We start from the raw sequence: 20,363 nt of genomic DNA, 5'->3' as shown, positions 1-20,363 counted from the left end.
AAAAACAAATTTGAAATTAAACATAAATCAATAATACTAATACCTATAAGTAAAGTAAGTGTATTTTAAAGCCTAAAAAAGTATTCCGTAAGCATAATTTGACCAAAATGAAAAAAGTACTTTATATTCTTGAGATAAAACCTTCAAACGGAACTGTTTTTGAAACCCTTTTTATTTATCAATCTGCAACAATTCCTTATCATTTAATTTACTATTTACTTAATTTTTAGAGGCCTTATAAATATAATATTCAAACATACGAAATATTGGATATATTTATCATAAGGCTTAAAAACAAATTTAGAATCATTATTGTATGATTCGATTCATTGTTTACATAATATGAGGCCATCGATTTTGTATGGCTTTAATTATCGTTTTAATCAAATATTTGTTTATAATATTAACTTCAATTATTCAACTATTTTTTAAATACCAACACGTTTGTGTTTTAAATTTGCAAATCATTCTACCGTTTATTCAATAATACGTGTCGTATACAATTACTCTCCTAAAATAATGTGTTATATTAAGTAATTCCTTTTATGTATAAGCTTTTATAAGCTAGGGGTAAGGGGGATATAAAAAAATAGCTTAAATAAGTTGGGTTAACTTTAGAAATTAGCTCTTAACCTGTCTAAAATATATATAATACATTCGTTGAAGTCGCCGTTAACCCAACCCATTCCACTTCGAATAGATTTAATTTCGCTTGCATTTGACGCTTGCGATCCTTTGACCTTTTCAGCGAGTAATATAACGGAGATTTATTCGTTCCATTGAGTTGTATTGCGTAATGTTTTCTAGATTTTTTAAGAATATGGCTTGGTGATGTTATGGTGGCAAAGACCATTTAATACACACCTACTTATGGTAGATCAGAATAAGTTCGAATAAGATACTTCGCATTTCATGACAAATAGCGCTATCTGACAGTCGTGAAACGCAAAAATACTGTTTATCCTACCAATTAGTAATAAATAACTTATCCGGACATTGTGAAACAGATCCTTAATAAGATAATGTACCCGATACACTGACGACTGACTAGAGTACTTTTTTATTATGTCGTATGTAATACAGACATCAACACGTAAGACACGTGTTTATAAATTATACACCTTATGGTAAATCCTAACGAGTTCTACTCATTAGCACTCTGAATATAGATATTTTCATAGTTTCTTTATAATATTAACATTGACTAGTAACTAGATGTTGGTAATATGGTCTTAAAGGCATTATAACTGAATTATCCGATAGTTAAATGATTCAGGCAAAGGATTTTCACACCTTCACTGTTTTGATAAATTCAAAGTTTATGATTATAGTTTAGGGTAAGTTTGGTGTGCAAAAGTTCTTGTTGCTCGTGTTGCTAAAATATATGCAGGAACTGTAGCTGGAACAGAAAGTTATATGCGATTCTTTAAAAGTATATTAAAATCTCAAAAATGTAATATGATGTATTTCTATACAGGAGGGTAAAACTTGCTGAGTTTCTTGCCCGTTATTCTAAGAACAAGGTCCTCTGGTAGTTTTGCTCTTTCGCGAATTTTGTAAACGTTTTTACATTCATAAGCATGCCCTAAGACGCATCTAAATTGAATAAATGAAATTTGATTTATAGTTTATTCTCGCGTATGACGGCAAATAGATGGCTTTATTGTGATTGTATTATCTAATAAACAGTATTCATTACCAAAAACAAAACAGAGATTTACGCTAGAATTCTGTAGCAAAATACACAAATCAAATTGAAGTTTATTTAGTGTTTGAATACGAGTATCAGTGAGTCTCTAAACGAAAGCTTTGTAAATAAATCCAGAACCAGCCAGCCAAAACTTTTAGAAATAAAATTTGTATCACGATGGAGGAATATTTTTTTAACTTTTTAAACTTACGACAATTTATTGACCACACACCAGCTATCTTATTCATGCAAATTAAATTATTACGTTTGTATTCGAACAATCGAGTTACGAAGATCAGTTCAGTGATTTTTCAGGTTTTGGTTTAATTTCATGTTTCATCCATGACCCTATCCCTTATTAATAAAATCTTAATAATAATAGTCATCTATCTCTTTACTTTGACCATTCCATCTCTTTCTATCGAATTGTATTTACACTATAGTAAAAAGAAGTTAGAGTGTAGTTAAGTTAAAATGCGCAATCATCAAAGAATTGTGAAAACTTAACCAATATTTTAGACATACGATGTACACAATATATACGTGAGGAACATGTATCTATTTTAATGTGTGGAGTTTCTTGCTCATTCTTCTCCATACTAAACCACCTTTTTGAAAGGGCAACTAGAGAATCATTTTTATATTTTATTTAACGTTCTAAAGTCCCATTTTCGGTGGTCTAATTGGAATAAATGATTTGAGACTAAATCTTTATAGTATATTACTAGTTATGTAACTTTTCTTAATACAAGAGACAATTGTACCAAAGGAGGTTGGTTTTAACGGTACAGGTTTCACAATATCAAAACGGAGTAAATGTTTTCTTGGGTCTGTCGGACTATCCGAGACTTGTACGTGATATCTTTTGACGGGGACCTGAAGTTTTTTGTATTAAAGACAAAGTAAATACCAGGAGACAACCGACACGTGTAGCTTTATTTACGTCAAACGACAGGAAAAACCATTAACAAATATTTGATATTTGTAGTTTGCAATGCAAAAGTTTTTATTGTTTAGTCATAGAAAATTCTTTTATATGCATTGTTAAATTTAGCACGCAAATTTGTGTTCTACAATGGTCTTAAATATAGTTAAAAATAGTGCCATGTGTAAATTTTTGTTATTACTATCATTTGTTTTAAGAAAAGCGTATGTTATATGTTCTTTATAGCAGAATTTTCATTTGGAAGCCTTTAATCCGTTACAATAAATTTAAAACAGCATTAACTGTCTGATTGATGATTAAAATACTTTTTATCGATACATAATGAAAATAATGTTCTTAATTCAAACAATTGAAAAGTGGCCAAAAAAGTGACTGTATTTTTATAAAAAAAACATATTTTGTTCGCATCGTTAAGGCATGGAAACAATCTCTACGAATTATTAAACATGACGATCCCAAAAAAGGCAAACGTAATTTTATTAGTTAGACGTAATGTGCAAACGCTTGGCTTAATTTTATTTAAAATATCTAATTATTTTAAGTTTAATAAAACAAAGAAGTTGGAAGTCAAATATTTAATCAGATTTGTCCCGCTAGTGCAGTGACCCAAAGTCCTCGGGGTTCGTCCTCTTTTTAACTTAAGATACATTTAATAACTAATATATTTTGTCCGATAATTTAATTATTATGATGTTCCAAATAAGCTATTTACTACTTATTGGTAGGATAAACTAGTGTTTGATGCGTTTCACGACTGTCAGATAGCGCTATTCGTCATGAAACGCGAAGTTTCTTATTCGGAACTTTTGTCTTCCAAATGATTAATGTGTTGCATAGCTATTTGGTACTTTATCCATACATTATTAAACAGGCCCTAATTCTGCTCTCCGAAGTATAATGCGCGTAAATTTCACCAAGCGAAATCCTGTACCCACACATAATATACAGTTTAATAATAATTGATAAAGCTGATTTGAAGAAGTGTGGAACCAACGTTATTCAAATTTAGAATTTCCACCTGACAGATGAATGAATTTCACCTAATGAATGAGCGTGCCTTGCCTTTAAATCAAAATAAGCCAACCTTTCTCGAGTCATAAATAGTGTACCTAACCCTACTTTGTTATAATATACAGATGTGAGGTTTTTACGTTGTTGGTGCACCGCTTTTTCTCACAAAATATGCATTTTTTAAATCTTATATATAAAATTCTCGTGTCGCGGTGTTTGTGGTTAAACTCCTTCGAAACGGCTTGACCGATTCTCATGAAATTTTGTGTGCATATTGGGTATGCCAGAGAATCCGACAACATCTATTTTTCATCCCCCTAAATGTTAAGGGTAGTCCACTCCTAAATATTTTTTTCTAATTTTTAGATAAATTTTTATTTTTTTATCAACTGTATCAACAACATTAAAAAATACATACAACCCTAAATTTTCAACCCTCTACGATCAACCCCTATTTTTATTATAAATGATATACATGGCAAAATGACGTTTGCCAGGTCAGCTAGTATAATATATTAAATTGCAAATATTGTCATTGGTTATTCTATTTATTTAAAATTAAATGATTTTTATTTTTTGCAATATTTTTAATATTCATGCAACAGTGTAACCTGCTCTCAGCAATAACCTCGTCGGTTCCGTTTTTTTATTTATCAAAAAAGCTTTGACGTCTTTTCCGAACAGATATGCTATAAATATATAACCTCCTTATGTAATGCTTATTTGTTGTTACAGTTGTTGTGGTCTGTGCAAATCCCAGTACTGTACGTGAAATAATGCTTGCTGCAGATGACCTAAATATGGTGTCTTCAGGAGAATACGTTTTTTTCAATATAGAATTATTTTCAAAGTGAGTTGGAATTGTTTATTTTATACTAGAGTAATACTTTTATACGATTTTTTTAAATTTATAACAACACTCCTGTATTAACAGGTGACCCTAAATTGGCAAGAATGAACATTAAGTGAATAAAATTTTCAGACGAAACAAACATATGTTATTAATGAGGAAATACAAAATTGAATAATAAAAAATACAAGAAATGAACTAACTACTATAGATAATAAAAAATAATAGAACTCTTGCCAGTTCACTAACGGATATAATATTTTAGCTTAGCCTCGGCCTCATCAAAAGAGCCGTGGAAGGTTGAAGGTGATACTGACGAAAGAAATGAAAGAGCACGACGGGCCTATAGTGCTGTTCTTACTGTCACCAGTCCAGTACCTGAAAAGAAGGAATACCTGGAATTCTCTGATAAGGTAAGATTTGCTTAGTTAAATGGTAAATAGTACCCACTCAACTCGGTATGAACCCGCTGCAATTTGTAAGAAAATAACTATGATTTTCTGGAGTTAAGAATAAAAACGCGGTAAAAGCACCAAAATTCAAAGCCTGTATTGTATGTTACAAATTTTTTATAATAAATGTGCAACTGACAATACAGGTCAATATTAAAGGAATGTTCATTTATGTATTCCATAGAGTATTATTAATATAATATTCATATGGCCATTTGGTGATTAATTTGGCAAAATCCTCTCAAAAATATATTGATTTTTGTAGGTCAATCACGTAATTTTTTTTAAATTGTCGCCTGAAATATATACGTTTATTTGTGTTATTTAATAATCATAATAAAGGCATTTACTTTTGTTTGCCTGTAGCATGGTATACATACGTTTTGGAGGGTTCTTATTATAAGTTGTAAGTTATTAATTACGATATATATTTTTTTATAAGTTTTTATCTTGCAATCAGTCAGCTAGACTATGAGCAGATATTGTGTTGAGAGCTAAATCTCCAGGTGTGGTCTGTTTAGTTGCGTGGCAAGCTTATTAAGAAGTATTTTTAGTCCAGGTCTTGATCTCCTCTGTGTCAGTCCTGATTTTGAGGTACTCATGAATCTCCGATGTTTTTATAAACCACGGACAGTTTGATATGTTTCAAGATGTAATTTTGAACCCTCTATATCATACTTATGCTAGAGTCACACGCCGAACCCCATAGTTGAACCCCGTATGTCAAAATTGATTTCCGTAGGTCCATTTCGTAGATGAGTAGCTACTGACAGCTAGGAATTTCTCCCAAGAAGCATCTCTATTTCAGGTTGATATCTTCTCTCTTCTTCTGTATGTGTTGTTTCCGTACGAGTCTCCTATCAAGGTGTATTCCCAAGTATTTTACACATTTTTCTTGCGGGAGTTGTTGATTGCACAGAGATACTGGCGGACAGGTTCAGGTTCCTCTACGAAGAGTGATTTTGGAAGAACAGATTTTGTCACACTTGTTTTTATTCTCCACTTTGAAAGCCAGGCTTAAATTTCTTGCAATGTAGGAAGTCTGGAATTCGTCATTCATAACAACAATTTGTATAGATTCTACAGTCATTCAATCTGAAAAGGTTTTCCTATATAATTAAAAATAGCATAATTAACATATATATAGAAAATAGGAACAGTACATATGTTCTGTTAAGTAATAAACCTTGATATTAAAATGTGTTAAATCATTTAGCAAAGGGAAAAATCTCGATAATTATAATGTGTAATATACTCATTAAAATTATTTCAATGTTATCGTGTCATATGTATCCCCACGTTCCGTTTTTAAATTGACAGTAGTATCATAAATTTTGCATTACCATTTTTATATCAGTGCATAAAACTCGCATAGTTTGTTTAACTGTCCAAAATTACATAAAGAGATTTCATACAAACAACAGTGATTTATTCAATAAAATTGGTCAAAAAGTTCTCTTAATATCTTCAAATTCGTATTATTGCGTGCTCAACAAAGAATATTTCAGGTCAAAGACCTAGCTGCTACGAAATACAACTATACGTTTGGCAAAGAAGAGATTGTGTCTACGTTCGTAGCAGCTTTCTACGATGCTGTACTCCTCTACGCGTTGGCGTTAAACGACACGCTACGACAGGCTAATGACCCCAGAGGGCAATTGGATGGCGCGGCTGTTATTAGGAACATGTGGAATAGAACTTTTCAAGGTCTGTAGTTTATTATCTTTGCTTGGCGAGACGTTCGGTTTAGTGCTTTTCTGTAGAAAGACTTTTATCCGTGTATTTGATATTCGTAGTTAGGTAAAATCTACTTACTTGTGTTAAAAATACCAATTAGGTAAATAATAACAATTATACATCCATTTTGTAATTATGTTATAAAGTAGATTTAATTGTCATGAATTAATGATTAACAATAATATCGTTTTAAAGTAATTAAGGTCATAAGAGTTCCCAAAAATCAGGAAACTGTGAGGGTTAATCAATATAATATATTTTTATCGATTCATAATTTAACATTATAGTGCAATTATCATTAGATCATTTTTGATGCTAATAGGGCGATAGTTATATTTTTTCTTATACTTTTATGTATCACGAATAGAAATTTATTGGAAGAGACCACAACGTACAGAAATATATAATACTTTCTAGAGTATCCTAGAATGATTTATGAATAAATTGAATTGTTTTATATATTTTTATATGATTTCTGAATAAAGCTGTTTTTTTTTGTTTGAAGGCATCACAGGCGAGGTGATTATAAACGAGAACGGAGATCGCGTGGCGTCATATTCTTTGCTGGATATGAACCCTAATACTAGTAAATTTGAGGTGAGTCAGTCACAACACGCATACACACATTCACACAAAGAAATAACCAGATAAAAACTAACGAAATTAAAATTCATGTGTCATCTTACGTATACGTAATTATAAAAGCGTGCCTTAATCTAATAGGCCATACAATATCGTTAAAGGACGGGAACACATTTGCGAGGCTTCTGGCGTTGCAGCACGGCATTAGCACTTAATTTTAAGTGGCCCGTCTCCTCGGTCGGTCTTGTCCCATAAAATAACTATTACTCTGACATAACGATTAAATTTAATTGTGTTCAGGTTCTTTTTCTATATATTTTACTTGATTTTTATATTTTACTCTTATAAGTTATGCCACAGGAATCAGTGAATATAAAAACAATGAAATCCAACCGGAAAATTTCAACGTTTCTTTGTTAACTTTGTAAGGGAAAACAAACAAAATTGGGGCATGGTTACGCATACCCAATCGAAGTAGAACGTAGCCTCCACATCTCAAACAAAATTTCGTACAAAGTGTTTAAAATTAAATTAAGGCTTACAAATGCTTTTGTAATTTGTTTTATTTTTATTTTATTTTTATTTTATTTATTTAAGTATTCCTACAGCTAATACATTAAACAATAACCAAACAATTACATTACACACAAAAGCCAAAACGGAATACACATATAAACAGAAACATAACATAACAGTTTTACAAAGCACAGATTTGAGATCGGTAAATCGAAACATATATTCAACATGAAACAACAAACAAAGCCATTATTGGTAAAAGTTACTTGAATTTTTTAAAATATTTTTTTAAGAATTTTTTAGTCACATTAAATATATCGATTTGCTGGTAATGTATGTTCTAATCTGTAGGTATGCGATACATAACCGAGTTTCGTAAATAGTTGGTCTTAGAACGAGGAATTTCGAATAAGTGGATTTGCCTTGTATTGGGTGATGAAGGGGTCTTAAATAGTAAAAGCGATAACAAGTCAGGGCAGTCAATAAAACCATTGCAAATAGCATGTAAAAATATAAGGTCGCATTGTTTACGTCTACATTCAAGGGATTCAATACCAAAGTACTTGCAGGAATCCAAGTAGCTACTGAACTTTTGGAAATCCTTAAAACTTAAGGAACTTTTTTTGAATGTTTTCTATTGCATCTTAATATTATATATAAATCTATTATATAAATCTGAATGTAATCTAAATAAATATTATTATATAAATCTCCTGTCACGATGTTTGTCCGCGATGGACGCCTAAATCACTTAACCGTTTTTAGTGAGCAGTCTGGTCCAACTTAAGAGATAGGATAGCTTAGATCTTTAATTATAGTCGCAGTATTATTTTATTGCAAATATTTATTTATTATTTGATATAATTCTAACAGATGGCGCTATGTTAAAAGTACCAACGTTTCACATAAGTTCTCCTACCGTTTCTCTTGAATAGTTAAGTACTATGTAATATAACAAAAACCTTAGCCACAGCAACACTTAGCCGAGTCTGCTAGTATCATAAATAAAGTTAAACTAGTGAATATAATCCGTATTAATTTGTAGCTCCATCAAAATCTATTTCGCATTGCTGAATAAACAACCGAGAAATTATTATATTTTATTAGAAATGAGTTTCATTATATAAACGTATATAAAATATAATTGGACGTTTAACCTTTTTCCCTTTACCCTCATATTTATTCTGTACTTGTTTCTCAACTTTTGCGTCTATCAATCAAATCTGTCCATTTCCAAACTTATCCTCGAGTGACTTTGTTCGCGCAAAAACAGAGTGGTGTAACTCAAAATATTATATATACATATTTAATATGAATATGTAAATACAGATTTGCGCGACCATGATGCATATACTCCTAGTAAATAAGTACTCGTAGTATATATTTTTTATATCATGCCTAGATTTTTATATAAACAAACCTTCTTGGAAAGTAATTGTCTATTGCAAGAATATCATTTAAGTCCGTTACGCAGATTAAAATATTTAAGCGTACGCAAGGCAATAAGTATCTGTTTGTAAAGATTCATCAAGTCTTCTATAACAACATCGAAATTTAATTAGGTTGGCCCTAAAACAATAAATTGAGTTTACTTCACTGGGTTTTACTCAAATAAACATAATTTATAAACGTTAGACCTTTGAGTCAGATATCGTTTTTAAATTTCACAAAGTATCGGGCTTGTATCACTGAATTGAATTTTCTTTAATTGACGCCAACTATATTTTGAAATAATATTGACCTTTAGCGCGGCATGGCAACGATACGTTGATTGTTGATAAACCTTCGGATATTTTAATGAATAAAAAATAAAACTGGGAATCAATACATTTATAGGTACAGTAAAGTATAAAACAAATGATACAGGAAGAACACTGATAATATTTTTTTTTTTTTTTTTTTTTTTTCTATATACATGTGTCTTCACTGAGACATCATGGAACATTACGATCTAGCCTAACTTAAGACTAATAAGTAATTTAAGTCTAACCTAATTTACTAAAAAGGATTATTATATAAGTGAGTGTCCAATAACACTACTTACAGTCTCTATTAAAGGGAAGAAGACACTCTGTTCTTGTGTTCTATGTTGCAGACACTCTTTAGCACTTGATATTTACGTACATTATCACTAAATCACTAGTTCAAATGGTTTTGTCCTTTTCAGTCTTCTCACTAAGCCCGTGGTGTCAAGGAGTTGGATAGCCTCGACATTCACGTGATGGTGGAGCCTATGTTCGTGTGCTCCAGCAGTCTTTTTTATTACTGTAGCGACGTCCTCAACATTAAGGTCCCGGTGGAGGTCGTAATTGCGAATGTACCAGGGAGCATTGACTATTCCCCTGAGCACTTTGTTTTGGAAACGTTGGATCACTTGGATGTTACTATTACTGGTGCAGCCCCACAGCTGGCAACCATAAGTCCATACAGGTGTCAGGACTTGTTTGTATATCAATAATTTATTTTGTACTGATAAGGTGGAATGCCTTCCGAGCAACCAGTACAATTTAGTGTAACGGAGATCCAACTCTTCGCGCTTCTTTTTAACATGGACCTTCCATCGTAGTTTAGTGTCCAGCGTCATACCTAGGTACTTAGCTGAATTTTCGAACGGAACTTTGTCGTTATCAATGTATACTGGCAGGTAATTTGATGTCTTGTTGGAAAAGTTAATGTGAACTGATTTCGACTGATTTAGTCTTATCCGCCACTTCTTGGTCCACAAGCCAACAATATTTATAGCTCTTTGTAGTTTTGCTACCGCTTCCTTTTCAGTAGCTGCCGTAGACATGATAGCAGTATCATCGGCAAAGGTCGCGATTATGTTATCTTCTAGTTCAGGGATATCGCACGTGTATAAGAGGTACAGGACCGGACCTAATACACTCCCTTGCGGCACCCCAGCTTTTATTTGTTTCAGTTCTGAATAATCATCTTCTTGTCGTACCCTAAACGTTCTTTGTGTTAAATATGACTCGAGGATATTTGAAAATTGACGAGGCAGTAGTTTCTTCAATTTGTAAACAAGTCCTCGGTGCCACACATTGTCAAAAGCCTGAGCTACATCTAGAAAGACCGTGGAGCAGACTTTTTGTTCTTCTAGTGCTATTTCAATATTATTTGTAATTCTATGGACCTGCTCTATGGTAGAATGTTTATCTCTGAAACCGAATTGGTAATCCGGTATGAGCTGCTTTTTGGCAATAATGGGGTTAAGACGTTTGAGAAAGAGTTTCTCAAATAGTTTTGCTATAACAGGTAACAACACTGATAATATATTAAACATACATTTTTGCCTAAACAGCGACATCTCGGTATAGTTTATTACAGCTTCATTAAATAATTATATTTGGTATGTCTAATTCTAATTGAGCCATTAGTAATATAATACTTCAGTTAAACACCTAGGTTGAAACAAAAAGTGATGCGTTATATGTTTATTGGCCGATATCATTATGCAATACCATTCCCTGATATTAAAATGTTCATGTGCGGATTTTTACTATGCCACTATCTTTTATATCTATCGATGGTATCTTTTATAACAGTACGGATTTCATTATTCAAATAAGAATCTCGTATAGATGAGTCTACTATTACATTTTTAAAGAAGAGGAAAATGACGAGGAAGGAAGTTAATATAAGACAACTATGCACAGTATAGTAGTTCTATTAAGGTGTTGCTTGTAAATGTAAGGGCACGTATGTAGCCCGCAAAGTTGAGCAAATAAGCGACACGATACGTACCATCCTTTTCTCAAAACAGTTCCATATTTGACCCACCTTTAAGTTCTACGAACTAGGTAAAACTAGAATTCTTATTCCACTAATAATCAGTCCATTTATTCGATCGCTTAAAAATTAACAGACTTAGTTTTACATAATCTCAAAACTTTTTATGGTAGAAGAACTGAGTGGTGAGACTTGATATTTTTACAAGTTATCTTTTTGTCTTTTGGTGGCATTAATATCTGCCATGCATGTCCTGCCAAGTGCATATATATATTATCACTCACGGCACGTCTTTAAGGTGGCGCGGTTATGCGCACATTCTACACACGTAAGCATACTTGTACCGGAAATGAGACATGTATGGAAAAACAACTGCCATCTATATTAATAATGTTTTAAGTTAGCCATATTGTTTAGATATTTTTAATATTATATGTATAGTATTCGTATTTTTACATAAATTATTTTTAGTAATCTGTCATTTCCAAATCATGTATATATACAATATTCAATATTTTTTTATATATTATTGTCAAAGACACTCGAAACAACAAGTAACATTATTATATTTCTTAATAATCAACTGCTATTGGGATAGGCCGCCAAAATAAGTAGCGTTCCTTATTACTAAATAAATCCTATTATGCTGTATAAATCAGAACCAGGAAAAGACCATTAGCGCTGGAATTGATCAAGAAATAACGAGGTCTCAATTTCCTCTGGTTCAGGCAGTAATATACATTTAGGACTAGCTCGATAAATGATTCAATTTACAGGAATATTACTCAAATCAATATTCTTTTGTGCAGCGAATATCTATTAGTTTTTGCATTTGTATGCGACGATTTTTTCAAAGCCTTTTAATTTTTTTTAGGTTACAGTCTATATTAAAGTATGTAACAATTGAGAAATATACCATACATTATGATTATACAAGAAGGTTTCTATAATCCATTTGAATAAATAATGAAATTTCTGATTTAATACTGTAGTATCCTGATTTTCATCATACTTTAAGATAGAACTACAAACCATCAACATCATGTTATAATTATTCTATCAATATTTTATAACAATTTCGATTTTGTTGTGTATATCACAAAAATGCCTACTGAACATTTTTACTTAAAGCTATACACATATATATCATCATCAAAAGACGTCAAAATTAACCTCTTTCAATAGGATTATTTAAATATACATGTGTGCATAATGCCATTGAAATTTCTAGGTCGTAGCAACATACATAGCGGCGAACGCATCACTAAGGTTTGTGGAAAACCGCCCAATCCATTGGGCGGGCGGACGGAATACGCCACCACCTGACACACCGATATGTGGTTTCGATGGATCTCTTTGTCCTGATACTTGTAAGTTATCATGTTTTACTTAAATTAATTAATTTATTCGATTTTTTAAAATTTATATCTACATCTAAAGTTTCGTGCGTAGAAGAGCGCGTGATACTTTTTAAGATTTTATAATAAATTTTATTACAAAACTTCGCTGCTACATAGTACTTCTTTTTACAATCACAGTATAAGTAAATAAAGTTTAACTAACTTAATTTAATTATCTGAACTTACAAAATTAAAAGAGATTAATTTAGTTAATTACTAAGGGAAACTGCCTTATCTGTAGAAAACCTTTTATATTGCAGTCAAATTACATTTGACTGCAATATAAAAGTTTATTTAAGTATATTATTTTATAATTTAATTAAGGAATAATTAAAGTCGAAATGGATCTAATGATATTTATAAATGTTACAAAAATTTGCATTTGTGGAAAAGAATTGCTGGCCAAGGCTATAACTAATAATAATAATAATCTTAATTTTTTTTCTCACAAAACTTCATATATAACTAATGTACCTACAGTTGTGTATAAATAAAAACAATGTTGTATTATATACAGAGAAATGGAATTTCATTCGGCATTTACAGGAAACAATTAAAAATCTCTCAAAGGCACATCTCATAAAATGAAAAACGTGCCTCGTGTCCTATGGACGAGATTACTGACAATTTATTTTTACTTTGACTATTTTTAAAAGGATATTTCATTTTGGTGCATCTTCATTCAAGACAAGTTGTATACTTATAATTCTTTGTTTTTTTAAATATCCTCGTATTACTAACAGCGTTTATTTAAATTATTTATATGTCTAATAAATTATATAAATTATATGAAAATGTTGTGCAGGGGCCTATGCGTGATCATACATAATTATATGATTAATAACGCACTGACTCTTAGTAAGTACTTGAGTCTAATAGGGTTTCCTTTAAGTGTTAAGTGGACCATTTATTGAGGCTATGGAAATTACAAGCTGTAACCGAAGCATCGAATCATTGAATACTTTTGTTACAGCGTTACCAGTCTACGCAATCCTGAGTATAGTTTTGAGCTCCGTAGTAGTCATCTTGGCAATACTATCTGTGTTTATTTATAGGTAAGTTTACAACAGCTGTTTATTATTAATTATGCATAGATAAATGTATACAAATTGTAAAATTAATGGTTACATGTTGCATATTGGTTGCACAATCTGTAACATTTTCCTGGAAATTTTATAGTGTAATATTATTAAAATTATTAGTAACACGTTGCAAACATAGCAATTCTATTAAATTAAATTACTGACCCGAAATAAGTTTGTCTATCTCTATCTCACTGCAGTATTTGCGGAACAAATTATAGAAATTGCGAAATGCAAATAATATTAAGATGAAAATATTTGAATGAAGCGCACTACTAGTATTTCTGTGTAACTATTCCGTACATTTCTCAATAAAGGTGCCATGACCATGCAAGTTAGCAAAACTAAATATTATTTTTATCGGTTTAAATATACTAATTAAGTTTCTTTTGTTTTATTAAGTTTTATAAATCGTTTTAAGCTAAACAATACATAATAGCTATGATGTGAATTCGCTAATATAATCGCGGATATTAGCCAAAAGATATCTCTTTAATAAGAACTTTATTATATAGTATGATGTTCGTTATATACAAGATTTCCTGTATATTTAACAAACAAAGATCTTTTATATTCACTGATGTCACAGTCTGAAGTTCACGTCAAACACATTAGGTTTTTATTTCCAGCAGAATTACTCACGTTAACCTCAATATATAGGTTTATTGGAATCCATATATAATAAATGAAAAATTGATCCAAGGATTCTTTTGATATGGAAATACACTTTCCTCGTTACGATGCTATGTGAGACGCACACCTATGTCTGTCATCGGTGATTTGAATGATTGGCAGCTCATTTCATATTATTTGGGTCGCGACACCTATATGCTATGACTTTCTACTCAATTTTTTAGTAAGGAGCAGGTATAGGGTTTCATTAGATACATGTTTGTCACTGAGTAAATATAAGATCACTAACTTTTTCTATGACGTTTTCATAAAGATAGTTGAATGTAATATGCAATTATAATTACAAATCAAATGAATCTCTATCTAAAACTATCGAATAGAAATAATGCAAATTATTATTTAAGAGAGATTATTAATCGGTATGCTTTAAATCATATCTATAATTTTTATCTTTGAGCAATTATTTGTTTAGAAATCATTTCGGAAGACGGTAAAAATCCAGGAAAACATGTTCTTTTCTGACATTTTTCTTATACAATAAAAGCCTTTTATAGACAACTTACGTTCTGTTAAGAGTCTCTTGAAATATTGTGTACGTTAAAGTTCAAGATTTATGAATACATCTTCGCTCTGAGATAAAAGTGTTTTTCAGGAATCGACTCATTACTATCTAATATCCTATTATATTCACGTCCCATTTTTATTCATATTCAATCTCTCTTGCCTAAGGTTTAAAGCACATGAATCAAAGGTTTAAATTGTACAGATTATATTATAGATATGATCCAGACCACTAACCATAATAAGATTCAATTAACAAACTAAGATTTCTATTTTTCGTGAAAGGCTGTATATAACATTGAAGTCTTCATATAATTGTACAAACGATAAAAAACTTAAAATAATAAAGTTCTTAAAATACTATATGGATAAGTTATTTAATAGCTTATGTATTTCAATATACAGCTTCAGATAAAAAAGGGTGAGAATTATTGTTTTTCGGATAAATTGGCGTTCAGCTCAGCCCTTGCTGCAATAAATCATTCCTAAACTAGGGTCCCGAGTAACGGGCTCATAGAATATATATCATGACATTATTACTTACCCGTTCAGAGAAAATGGCTAGAAAAATTAGTTTTTTACGCTAGGAATAATAAACTATCTGTAGCGTGTAGGATGTGCTCAAACGTCTTCTGGGTCTGTTTCATTGATTATTATTTTAGGCGAGTAACCATTTCATGTCCGGCATTACATATTATTTAATATTTTCGTCTAAGTTTTTTTCGCTTTAAAAAAAAAACGATTTAAAACTTTAGTATTATTTTTTACGTTTTTGTAGTTTAATTTTCATACCTTATATCCATACATTAATACATTTAAACTGTAATTAAATCTTTAACGGTTTAACGGATATGATAAAAAAATCAATATTCCCAAAACTTTACAGTGAGAGACTACGATAAGATTTTTATTAGAATAATTTAATGTGCGTAAAAATAATAAAATGTTATAGGAAGAATAATTTTCCATCTTTTCATTAGATTCCGTAGGCGGGAGTGAGACGTGACGTACGCATACATAGTATTAATTAAATCGTAATTCCAATTCCGTATTCATTACCGCATAGCATCTCAATAATTATGACATAAATTGTTTGTTATTATACTGAGTAATTGATATAATAGATGTTGATTTCACGATAGCGGTTTAATGCATTAATCAACAGTCTTTACATTACTGAGATTTCATAGTCATGTTGATGATTCAGATAATAAAATATTAACTATAAACCAGTTATAGTGGTCCTAGTTGAGTCGATAGATGCACATTTTTTATATACTAGCTGACCTGGCAAACTTCGTATTGCCATGTCATTCATTATTAAAAATAGGGGTTGATCGTAGAGGGGTAAAAAAGGGGTTGTATGCATTTTTTAATGCTGTATCATAAAAAAAAATTAAAAATTTCTTTTTTATCTAAAATTGAAAAAAAAAATTGGGGGTGGATTATAGTGGGATTAAAAATAGATGTTGTCCGATTCTCAGACCTAACCAATATGCACACAAAATTTCATGAGAATCGGTCAAGCCGTTTCGGAGGAGTTTAACCACAAACACCGCGACATGAGAATTTAATATATTAGATTTTAAATCTTAAAGTAAATAAAGTTTTCTCCACTACGTCCACATCTTGTCATGCTATGAATCAACAATATGATTAAATTGCGTATTTACAGTTATTTATGTTTTTTACATTTTTGCAATTATCATGACCGTCGAAGTTATAATACTTTTAAATGTAACTTTTTATTACGCCTTAACAAAAAGCACTTAAGTTATCACCCATTAGGAATAAATAATAATTGAATAATATCACTAAAGTGTCTGTAGTATGGATTCGTAAAAGTAAATGGAATTCCGCGATTCTTTTCCCATCAATCAATATTTTGCCAAGATAAAGATACTAGGATATACTGGAAATGATACAAGATACAAGATGATGATGCTCAAAATTACCTAATATATTAAATTCTCGTGTCAATATGTTCATTTCCATACCCCTCCAAAACGACTCAACCGATTTATATGATTTTTTAAGCAAGTCGCTGAATCGGCTACTATCTTTATACATATTATATAAAACCCCTGAATTATAAGGAGTCCAACCAAAAAAAAATCTTATTTTGTAAATAAAATTTTCTGTTTTTATATTTTTAGGGTACATACAGCATACAAAAATACATACAACCCTTAATTTTCATCTACCCTCTATGATCAATCCCTATTTTTATTTGTTAGTTAAGAACTTATAACTTGAACTCTGAGGTTCATATAGAGAAAAATCAAACATAAACCTAGAAGTTTTCAGACCGAACCCGAAAACCGAACAGTCTCTGGAGTAGCATAGCAAAATGTTTCATATTGGTATGTACTAAAAAGGTAGGCTAGGCCTTAGGGAGAAACGAAGTTCGCCGTGGCAGCTAGCACCTTATATATTCCGTGTATTAATTTTTCATTTCTAAATACACCACGTATCTTACAAGTAATAAGGTTAGATATGGCCTGTCTTACCCATTCTTCTAACATTCCTTATGTCAAAACTGCGTATTTGAATGTAAATAAAGTGTATTCGGTCGCATGAGTAAGCAGATTGCGCGATTGAAACGTAACAAACATGGCGCGTCTTATTCCAATTTAAAATTATTAAATTTCAGGAATATTAATACAACAGGAACAAGACTCCTTAACCTTTGAGTTAGTAAAACTAATGTATACGTAGTGTTGCGAATATCAATGCAAGTGCGGTACCTGACACGAACGATCTTAGTGTCAACACATTATAGAACACTAGGACTGTTAATGAATATCTTAGTTTAAGCTGTTTATTAGTATTGTAGAAAATAAATCCAAATTTCTTAAATAGGCTAGATAGTAATTTATATAACAAATTTACATACTCTCTCTTTTGTGGAGAGTGAAAACCATATTTTGAAAACTTTTTACGGTAAAAATAAATATACATTTTACAGTTTGATGGTATCTGTACTAATTAGATGAGATATGGTTATAAACATATTCACGATAATATTAAAGTTTTGAGATAAAGTTTTATTAGAAGACAGATTTGTTTTTCTTAATGTCTCGTAAACTTCCGAACAAAATAATGAACGTCTGTAAATTTTATATTATTAACTGCTAAATTGAACAAAGGTCAGATACAATTCGTGTAAATTTCTCGGCTATTTTTTTTAAAATCAAGTAAGTACTGAACTTACTTTCCGTGCTGACATGGAACCATCCTACTAAATTGGATCTAATTTAGCAGTAGTAAGATTTTGGTCACATGTTTGGTAAAGCCGCGGAGGTTCGAATAATCAAATTTGTTACTTAGAAAACAGTTCGAGTCGTGTATTTTTTTTTTATTACAGACATTACAAGTTAGAAGCTGAAATAGCTATGATGACGTGGCGAGTTGGTTGGAGTGACGTACTCATTGGTGCGAGTAGGTTTCCTGGCAGTCTACATTCACTCGCTCGAAGGTATAGCTCAGGGGTGAGTCATCTTTGTAAACGTATTAAAATAACTTACGAGTAACGTTGTAGTGATGTTCTATTGTTTGTTACATGAAACTTTTTGTTTGAAGTTGCTATTAACTGGCTTGAATCGTTTAACATAGCTAATAACTAATGTAAAATTAGGGGTAATGGGATTGCTACGCTAACAATAACTGACCTGGCTGAGTGTCAGTTATGTTACCCATAAAGAATATAAGTGCAGTCGACCTATCCGACATTACCGGAAATGAGAATGTTACATTGCAATTTATGAGTGTGGGAAAATCTTAACGTAATTATGGCTTGAAGTGTGCGATGATTTGGTTTGTGCTTCTAATTATTAATATATACATTAATTATATAAATATATGTAAATTTATATATTCTCTATACCTATATCTTAACTAAGTAATAATAATAAATAAAAATAATCTTAACTTACATAGCAAGAATATACTTATTACTTAGTTATTTAAACTGTTCTAAAAAGAGTAATCAAGCATTATGCCAGCGATAAAAATATTATTGCGACTATTAACCTTGATAATATGTACAATTTTATAAATTCTGTACTTCAATTCAATGAACATTGAAACTCATAAGTACCCACTAAACTGAGTTTACGTAAAACTCTGTGAATCCTCTTTGTAGATAAAACACTTAAATGAAATTGTTATAAATTCACTCTGAGGTCCTTAAATTGATAAAATAGGGTTCCATCCTGACAACCGCTTAGACCACAAGCCCTGAACGCCTGTTGAAACAATCTCTGTTATTCGATTTTCAAAAAACAAAATAATTCCAAATTTAAACTTAAAACCTGTTCACAGACTGCTTACTCAGACGAAGGCACGTCACTGGCTGGCGACAGACAAATTTACGCTCCTTGCGCCTTTTACAAAGGCTGTCGGGTTGCAATCAAAAAGGTTGACAAACAACGCATAGATTTGACCCGACCTTTACTCCTGGAACTTAAGAAAATGAAGGACCTTGAACATGACCATTTAGCGAGATTTTACGGAGCTTGTGTCGATCCCCCACACTGCTGCCTTTTAACAGAGTACTGTCCGAAGGGATCATTGCAGGATATACTGGAAAATGATACAATTAAGCTGGATTGGATGTTCAAAGTTAGCCTGATGCACGATATTGTGAGGGTGAGTACGTTTTGAAATATCTATTTAATATTAAAATTGATAAATACGAATGCGTCATTGTAGATATGATTGCCGTCTCTTTATTTTAATATACCCTGAAAATATCCCTCTCTTGTAATTGTCTAACTACCAAAAATGCGTAAGCAACTATTTATTCTCCGCAATACAAGTGTCATCTTTTTTAATTAAACTACAAAATAACAAGTCGTTTTATTTTAATTGTGGCTGTGACCTAGGATAAATCGTTTCAGTGTCACCGCTCTTTCTCTCAAACATTTATTAGCGATTTGAAAGATGGAATAAACTGTTCTATAATTAAACGTATTTAAAACACTATAAGTAACTAAAAGCGTTAAGTAGAGGTAGGATACGTAACTTCTTATTCACACTTTTTTATTTGATATGCTTTTTTAACTTAAACGTGCATTATAGTTTCCTTCAGTGAGAAATCATTTAAATTCCACTTTTTAGAAACTTTCTAGCTTATGCATAATCTTTTTGCTGAAAAGATAAATCGATAC

General features: G+C 31.2%; 1 protein-coding gene across 5 annotated transcripts in view; it reads left to right on the top strand.

Annotated features, from left to right (window-relative positions):
* Positions 1 to 20,363, top strand: part of LOC111000259 (atrial natriuretic peptide receptor 1) — a 119,799-nt gene that overhangs the window by 83,252 nt on the left and 16,184 nt on the right. For all 5 annotated transcript variants that reach the window (XM_045631147.1, XM_045631145.1, XM_045631146.1 and 2 more), the window contains 8 exons: positions 4,383 to 4,497; positions 4,763 to 4,910; positions 6,458 to 6,656; positions 7,192 to 7,283; positions 12,748 to 12,886; positions 13,890 to 13,971; positions 18,560 to 18,683; positions 19,516 to 19,842. In XM_045631147.1, coding sequence (XP_045487103.1) covers positions 4,383 to 4,497; positions 4,763 to 4,910; positions 6,458 to 6,656; positions 7,192 to 7,283; positions 12,748 to 12,886; positions 13,890 to 13,971; positions 18,560 to 18,683; positions 19,516 to 19,842 — 1,226 coding nt within the window. The remainder of the gene's footprint in view (positions 1 to 4,382; positions 4,498 to 4,762; positions 4,911 to 6,457; positions 6,657 to 7,191; positions 7,284 to 12,747; positions 12,887 to 13,889; positions 13,972 to 18,559; positions 18,684 to 19,515; positions 19,843 to 20,363) is intronic.

This window comes from Pieris rapae, chromosome 14 (genome assembly GCF_905147795.1).
Source record: "Pieris rapae chromosome 14, ilPieRapa1.1, whole genome shotgun sequence".
Taxonomy (NCBI): domain Eukaryota; kingdom Metazoa; phylum Arthropoda; class Insecta; order Lepidoptera; family Pieridae; genus Pieris; species Pieris rapae.
The sequence above is the reverse complement of the archived record's forward strand: the minus strand, read 5'-3'. Positions and strand labels throughout refer to the sequence as shown.